The sequence below is a fragment of the Oreochromis niloticus genome, linkage group LG18, assembly GCF_001858045.2.
Source record: "Oreochromis niloticus isolate F11D_XX linkage group LG18, O_niloticus_UMD_NMBU, whole genome shotgun sequence".
NCBI lineage: Eukaryota > Metazoa > Chordata > Actinopteri > Cichliformes > Cichlidae > Oreochromis > Oreochromis niloticus.
This window is the reverse complement of record NC_031982.2, coordinates 9,705,072-9,713,273: the sequence shown is the minus strand read 5'-3', so window position 1 is coordinate 9,713,273 and position 8,202 is coordinate 9,705,072. Positions and strand designations below refer to the sequence as shown.

The 8,202-nt window shown below is 40.9% G+C and overlaps 1 protein-coding gene across 2 annotated transcripts; it reads right to left on the bottom strand.

Moving 5' to 3' along the window:
- Positions 1 to 5,687: 5,687 nt before the first annotated feature.
- rgs1 (regulator of G protein signaling 1) lies at positions 5,688 to 7,592 on the bottom strand. Of its 2 annotated transcripts, XM_005458032.3 has the most exons (5): positions 7,115 to 7,592; positions 6,897 to 6,980; positions 6,731 to 6,810; positions 6,489 to 6,655; positions 5,688 to 6,263 (listed from the first exon to the last, which is right to left on the bottom strand). In XM_005458032.3, exons 1-5 carry the CDS (start codon positions 7,123 to 7,125, stop codon positions 6,087 to 6,089), a joined length of 519 nt encoding a protein of 172 aa, XP_005458089.1. In that variant the 5' UTR covers positions 7,126 to 7,592; the 3' UTR covers positions 5,688 to 6,086. The 2 variants fall into 2 exon arrangements, with proteins under 2 accessions (XP_005458089.1, XP_003453347.1); XM_003453299.4 differs by lacking the exon at positions 6,897 to 6,980.
- Positions 7,593 to 8,202: the final 610 nt, after the last annotated feature.

Genomic DNA, 8,202 nt, shown 5'->3' with positions numbered 1-8,202 from the left:
TGCTTTTCTTATGTATGGGTAATAAGTCTCTGTAGGTTCTCAGTCATCCAGGTCATGGAAGTTCTAAGTGGGGGTTGTCCCTTTTCACACCTTGCCTCATGTGATGAGGCAAGGTGTGAAAAAAGTTGGATGTAAGTCTCAACACTGAAGTTTACAGGAAGCCAACACACATACAGACCAGTACCTACTCTTTGGCTACGTCCACACTAATGCATTTTCGTTTGAAAACGCATCGTTTTCTCTCCGCTTTGGCCTCTCGTCCACACTGAGACGGCGTTTTCCTCAAGGAAAAACGCAGCGTTTTGAAAACGCTCTTGAAAACGCATACATTTCAAAATGGAGCTGTCCTGTAGCAGTGTGGACACTCGAAAACGCAGACTTTCTAAAACAATGACGCATTTTAGTCATGTGATGCAGTCATGTGACCAATTAAACAAAGATAGCGGAGTGCATTATACAGCGGTTGTTTTGATTGCTCTCAATTTTGACAGCCCTGAAAAAGATTAATATCAGCTTGTACATGCTCCAGATAGCTTTTCTTCAAATTCTTTAATTCTCACTCGCTTTTGCGCATGCGCAGGACTGGAACGTTAGCATTTTCGGCCGTTTCAATGTGGACGCACAACTCTGTGAAAACGACTGAAAACGCTAGTGTGGACTAGTGTGGAGCGTTTTCAGACGAAAACGCCGTTTTCAAATCTATCAGGGCTAGTGTGGACGTAACCTTTGACTGCCACCACTCTCTGGAATACAAACTTGGGGTGATCAGGACCCTGCAACAGCGGGCAGAAAACATTACCTTTGAGCCCGAAGGGAACAAAAAGAAACACACACCTAAAGAAAACACTTACAACATGTCGTAATTCCAACTGGGCCTTCATCAAATCAGTAAAGATCCACAGTAAAGGTCAGACAACAACTAGCGAGAAACAGAGTGACAAGCAGAACAACATTGTCATCCCTTATGCATCAGGTTCGTCAGAGAAACTCAGGAGAGTTTTCTCTAAGCACGACATCTCGGTGCACTTCGGACCCAGCCACACACTCAGACAAAAACCGATTCATCCCAAGGACAAAACTTCCAAACATAAGCTAAGGAATCCAGTGCACGCTGTGCAGCGCATCAAGGAGTGCTCGGACCTCTACACTCTGCCACCTACAGTGCAGTCATGAGATCGCTTTCCAGGTGTCCCAGCCCCGAGTCACATCTTGCATCAGGTGACCTCAACAGGTCACATGATAGAGTAGTGCGAGATCTCACAGTGGTTACACCTGAAACCTCTGGTGGTATCACCCACGCCTTTGTTCCAACCTTGGCTCATGTGATCAATAGTGAGTACCTCTTAGGGACAGCCGCCACTAGGTATTAAATACCTGTGACCCTCTACCTTTTGTTTTAGAACTGAAGAAGCCTCTTGGATGAGAGCTGAAATGTCTTCACAAAAGCTTAAAGAAGTCAAGTCACTTTCTTTTTCAAGCTCCGTAAACTACAGGTAATAAGATATCTTTCGCTGGTCATAGTCTGAAAGGTATATGCATGGCTTATTAAATGTGAACTTTCCTTGTACTGCATCACATGAAAAGAAAGTAGGTTATTGTGCACCTCTTTTACTGATCCGCCCACTTAATATCAAATTGGGGTACATCTAATCCAGGAACTAAAGTGACTTTGACACCACGGCTCTATTTGCTAAATGTTAAATAAACATAAACTAACCTGACGCAGTATCGTAGTTCTGCTTTGGCTATTTGTATATTTGTCAAAGCTCACTAAAGACCTTCGTCTTTTAGTAACATTTGCTACTTGCTTCTAAATTCAGATAAAACTGAGGTTATTATACTCCCTGAACCAGTGGCTAAGGGCTTGCACAGAGGGGCTCGCTTGATTGTTGGGGTTTCTCTCTATTATTGTAGGGTCTCTATATTACAATACAAAGCGCCTTAAAGCAACTTTTATTGAATTGAACTAAACTGAACTGAATTTGCCATAGTGGCAGTTACTTAGCAAAAGTTTATCCCCCCTCTTGGTGTTTGCAACTGATTGTGCAATCAAATTAAACCAGCTATGTTATATGGTTTCATAAATCTCCCACATGACACCTAACCTTTCTAGAAATGAGTATTTTAACACCCATATGATGAACAAATTCAAGATTCAATGTCAGATGATACAAGAACAGCTGACATGCTGACACGCCTCTTTTGTATCTACTTTAACTGCGGCTCAAACACTGCCTCATAAATTATGCACCACTTTGTGGTAAATTTCTCTTGTGTCTTTCGGCAGACTTTTGTAATATGGGTTTTGTTTCTGTTTACAATCTTTTGCCGGTGGAGGCAGAGAGGAAACACGGGGGAAAGAGAGGGGGACGACAAAGGTCACATGTCGGAACCAAACCAGGGAGAGTGTGGGTTATGTGGTGTGATTCTTAGACCACTAAGCCCCCTCAGTGTTTCCATTTTAGACACAATTGAAGCTCAAAGGCACAGAAAGTATAACACAATCTCTGTGTTAGAAACGTAAAGCTCGGGAAACGTTTTGATCTAAAACCTGACATCGGTCAACATCATAGAGGAAAAACTACTAACGTCCTCGATTAGCATCCTTAATCCTTCCCCAGGCCTGTGAGCTGTGACAATTTGGCTTTCCCCTGTCCTCCAACAAAACCTCTTAAGAGACAATAAGTCGTGAGACTGTTTCACTCTTCACTTCCTGCTTCTTTGTTGACAGCAAACTTTTATCTGTTCTCTGGAGGTCTAAAGTGTTTTTAAAATTCCAGTAACCCATTTGTATTCTTAAATTTATATACGTTTCAGTTTTAGTTCCTCTCTTTTTGTGCCCCAGTTTAATCCCAGTGATGTAAACAACAGATAACACAGATAAGCGCTTCAGGTGGGAGATGTAGGTCAACTTCTTCTTCTTCTTTTTTTCCCTTTTTTTAAATGACCGTTAACTTTACAATGAAATAATAGTCAGTTAGGTTACACCTTTATGAGACCTTAATAACATTTGATGAACTGCTTTAAAAGTTGTTTGCCATTTTTCTTTCTTTTTCTTTGGACAGTTCATGTATGTTTTCATTTCTGGAGCCACTTGGTGTGTCAAATATTAAATAGTAGTACTTTCTATTATTAGCTCATTATTATCAGTAAACAGATGAGATTTTATTGCTAAATGTACAAAACAAATGTATGAATGAATATTGTCCACTTATGCTCCAGTTATGCCTCATCATATTGTATCATAGTTCTTATAGTGTATAACTAAATCCTCAACAAGGCGAAGGCCAAACAGCTGCTAACCCTGCATCTCTGAGAAGAGTTGAGGTTTCCTTACAGCTGTCATTCACTAATTGACTGTAAAATCCTTTTTACTTGGAAACCAGTTATTAAGGGTTCTAGCTGCTCTAAAAAGTGGGTCAGCGTTGCTCCCTGTCTTCCTTTTGTAGCTATCTTGTAAAATGACTCAGCAGATATAAGTGTGCTTCACGGATGAACACTGTTGGTTAGTTTCTTGGCGCGCCCCTTTGCTGTTTCACTTGTTTAAAAGCCACATTTAAGGGCAAAGACAAAGTGACAGTCATCAGGACCCATGGTGTTTGAACCAAGAGTACCACTTTCAGCATCCTAGCATGACTGCAATGCTAATGCTATACAGTATGCTACAAATATGGCTCTTGTCTGTTCCTACAGCAGTCTGTCTAGCAGCATTGAAAAACACAAATGCCGTGCCACTGGGGCACTTTAAGTTCATTTATTTGCTCATATGGCTAATGATAGTGCCAAAGAAAAAAAAGGTTAGCTTTACAGGCTAATTTTAATCTGTTGTCGTTAGTGTGTTCTTAAGACAGAAAGCTAACATGAGAAGAAAGATAGAGTTGAATCTATTGTCTGGAAATCATCAACAAGCATCAACTAATTAATAAGATAAAAAATCACCCAGCAGTTGCAGAAGTATTTTAGTTTAGTACTGATGTAGCTGCCTGCCTTATAGCAATAAGCCTCTCTCAGCTGCTTTACTGTACCTGGTAGTCTCTTATTGGAGATTTTTAACGATAACTTTTCATTTGTTTTCATCATCTGCTTTTGATATCAGCGTCATACTACTCTTTCACCTCACTCACTTGTAATGTTTTGCTGTAACATTTCAGTAAATCTACGCTCTCAGCTAAAGGAATGAATCCTAATGTCATTATGGCTGCAATAGATGTTCACACGATTTCACAAGATTCCCTCTGTTTTGAAATCAACTGAAAGCCACTGGCTGATGAAGAGTTAACAAATGTTAAGAACATGTTAGGAATGCATGGAGAGGAAAAGAGCAACTAACAACAGTCATGTCTGTGAAAAAAAAAGGAGCTGTACATAACCTCATTCATGTGTAGCGGTAAATGTAATCAGTTTCTCCTGAGGTGTACAGTGCTTTGTCTGTACTTTTCTTGTGAGTGACAGGAAACACTTTCTGTCAAAATGCAGATGTGCCTGTGGTGACATTACTGTTATTGTTATCTCATTTTCTTTACCGGTTGCAACACCCATCCGTGAGTTTCCTCCAAATGTTGTGACTGTGAGAACCCAAACTTTCTTCAGAACCTTTCGTTTTTGTCTTTATCACTTCCTGCGCTCAGTATCCTGCAGTTTTTGCTCGGCTACACATTTCTTCGTGAATGCGTGTGTAGAGCAAACACCCTGTTTTTCAAACCCAGTGAACTTAGTCTTCCTCCCACAAAGAGGTGAGAGCCACCAGCGTTGTCTCAAAGAAGAGGAAGTTGCGGCAATATGTCTGCACAAAACAGAACGCCGTCTTTCAAACATCTGAAACAGCTCTTAAAATAAATCCCCCCGCCAGCCCTCACATTCAGTACCACCAACAGAAACTGAAAAAAAAATGTCCATCCACCGCTGAGTAGTCACACGGAGAAACCATGCTGCACCCACATCCACTTTCCAAACAAAAAAAGGGACATCAGTGAAAAAGTGGTATTTTGTACTTGACATTCATTATGTTAATTCATATTACCTTCATATGAACATTTTCTCTTTTTTTGTCTTGTTTTTGTGGACCTGAACATTATGTCTAAATACAAAGTAATAGAGAGCCTGTTTTTTAGTGTGCTCTTTTCCATTTGCATTATTTTTGCATAGACTATTATATGAGCTAGTAAAGTTCACCCTGTCCCTGCCAGAAATAAACAAACGCAGAGGAGAACTGTGTCATACTTTCTAAAAACTGTACTGCTTCACAACATTTTGAAGGGATATAAAATACTTTTTAGGGATAACATGAAACTAACTTAGTTGTGACTGAAAGTGCACACCCGCAAGCCCGCGTCTGATGAGGCAAATGTAGATTCAGACTCCTGATTCATGCAGTTCCTCTTCACGTAAACGTTCTGACTTCTTAAAACCGCCGAGCAGATGACACACAAACTTTAGCGGAAGTCTCAAGTATTTCATTGTCCCCAGGCTGTGCTTCTTGTTTAACGAACGACGTAAAGAACTCTGTTGCCATCTGCTGTTTGTGTGACAAATGACCACATTACAGGAACCCAGGTGATTTGCATTGCATACAAAAAGACCACACCCGGATGTCACTTGGCTGAATATGTTTTGTTTTTTGATATTTCAAGAAGTGCATGCAAAGCAGACAAGAAAAGGTTCCATAGAACACAAAACTGAGGCAGAAATATAACAATATTTATTCGCATAAGAAAGTGGAAGTTCTCAGAGCATAAGACGGTTTATATTTGCACGAAGAGTTATATAAAGCGTTGATAATACTTTACAATAAAGGAATTATCTTCATTATTAACTGTATGTGGGAGGGGAGAAAAGAAAAGAAAAGACTTATAGGTACATTTTTTTTACTTAATTAAGGGATAAAGTATAATACAAGCTGAAAATTCAACTTAAGCTACTAAATCACACAGACTAAGAAAAAAAAAACTACCTCCACTAGACTAAGGATCTGGATTGTATAGGATAAACCTGTTATCCACGCTGAAATCAAAGAGTGCTACAGCAGATCAGAGTTGAGCAGAAGACATCATGAGCCTCAGCCCGAGAGGCCGTCATTTTTAATACAGTCACCTTGAATCGTTTCTCCTCAGGAGTCCCTGATAGATGTCAGATTTTAGGAACCGCGGGTAGCAATCCCTGGCCAACAGACTGTAAATGTGCTTCTGAGCTGTATCAAACGAAGTCAGGGTCGGCTGGGAGATGTTATTTGTAATGTTTTCTCTTGTACCGCAGTCTATGTTGATCTGGAATCAAGCAATGCCATACAAAAACTACATTACAGGTGTTCCTTCCATCATCACCTGCTGTCTGTCTGCACAGAAATCTGCTTACATTTCTGCTATTTTACCACCATGAAATGCACAGTTTTATTGCAGATGCTATGTGACTATAAATCTACTAACTACTAAAAAATTAATATGAAAATTTAATTCCAGCAAAATCCTGTTTTATATGCTCAAATTATTTACCTGTCTTGGTGCTTCTGTTTGGACAAACTCAGAGTAGATCCGGTTGGCGGAGGAGATCATCTCTGGGACTGTCTTAATCTTTTTGTACTCCTCACAGGCGAGCCAAAACAGTATATTCTCCTCGCTGTACTCTGACTTCAGGAACTCCCGGAAAGCTATCTGCCCGGCTAGAAGTCACAGACCAGAGTAAGTGAGCACATGCAAGCAAATATATATCATACAGAATCAGAAGAGACTCTCACCTTTACAGCTCAGGACTTTGTCCACAGACTCACTCCAAGTCTCAACATCCCCCAGTGGATCCGTGGGAAAGCAACAGAATCTACCCTTGAAAAGAGCATTAAGATCTATCACTAGCCCAAATGTCTGTGACCCCCCACATTACAACACCCCGCCTGCAAACCGTACCTGCAAAGCGTCTTTTTAAGACATCTCAAAGATTCGTTAAATGCATCAAGCACCTGAGAGCAACCTCCTATCAATACAAGACCCCTTCAGAAATAGACACAGTCCAAAGTTAGACTTACAGTGAATGAAAAGCCTTTTGGCATTTTCCACATGGCTGCTGTAAGTTGTTTCCTGCTGAAAATGGTAAAGGCCGAATAATCAAATATGCAGTAACTCACTTTATCGCCATCTCCTCGTCCTCTACAAAGGGAGACAGAGATAAGATCCTGCCAGACTGAAGATGGGGTCGTGATTGTTTGGAAATGAGAGAGTCAAGTGAGTGAACAAATCTAAATGACCCACGCCCATCACGAGTGGAATATATGGAAATCTGTATGCAAAGTGTTATTGTTGGGAGAGACAGGGCATCCGTCCATGTCTGCGGTACCTTGAGGAAGAGAGAACTTGACTGTGATTTCAATTGTACTCATCTGTTGACCAACATTAACCTAGACATGGGAGATACTTGCATCACACCAAGGCTGAATAAATAAATCACTCCAGCACATGAATTTCTTACAGTCATTTATTTGCTGCTTAGTAAGAACTGCAATCAAGTTGTTTTTCTTTTTCTTTTAAAAAAAAATGAGCCTAATTAAGAATATAGGATACAGGGCCTGCTGTACAGGGGCAGCACGGTGGCACAGTTGGTTAGCACTGTTGCCGCACAGCAAGAAGGTCCTGAGTTCAATTCCACCATCAGGCCGGGGTCTTTCTGTGTAGAGTTTGCAATGGTTGTCTGTTCCTGTGTGTTGGCCCTGCGACAGACTGGCGACCTGTCCAGGTGTACCCCGCCTCCCGCCCCCCGCGACCCTGAAAAGGCTAAGCGGAAGCGAATGGATGGGCCTGCTGTGGCAGAGCACAACATGCAAGATTTAGAATATGATTTAACTAAACTAATGATCGGTGATCAGGAAGATCCTGGCCATATGCAAATAGCCATAAACAAATTTGCTGTTAAGGAGAAGCCTCGTCATCCTCCCATTTGCATATTAGCAGTGTTATGTGACAATAGCACAAGTTAGCTCTGATTTATTAGTATGCCTTCAAGTGTCGTGATAGAAATGTTTTATGTTAGTCTGCTGCAAGAGCCAATCTGTGCTGACAGAAAATTAAAGTCTTAATCTAAATGCTAATGCTAGCCTGGAATGCCAACAGTGGGAACGCTAACATGCTGGTGTTGGGCGGATGCTGTGTAACTATTACTATATTGTGCTGTGCAAAAGTCTTGAGCTACCCCTCATTTCTTCATATTTTGTTTCCAAGA

Excerpts from the sequence above, each read along its gene's own strand:
- rgs1 (XM_005458032.3), bottom strand. Across the intron at positions 6,811-6,896 it reads CTTAAAAAGACGCTTTGCAG|ATTCTGTTGCTTTCCCACGG; the intron begins GTACGGTTTGCA and ends TTTCAAGGGTAG. Across the intron at positions 6,264-6,488 it reads AAACAGAAGCACCAAGACAG|ATCAACATAGACTGCGGTAC; the intron begins GTAAATAATTTG and ends GCTTGATTCCAG.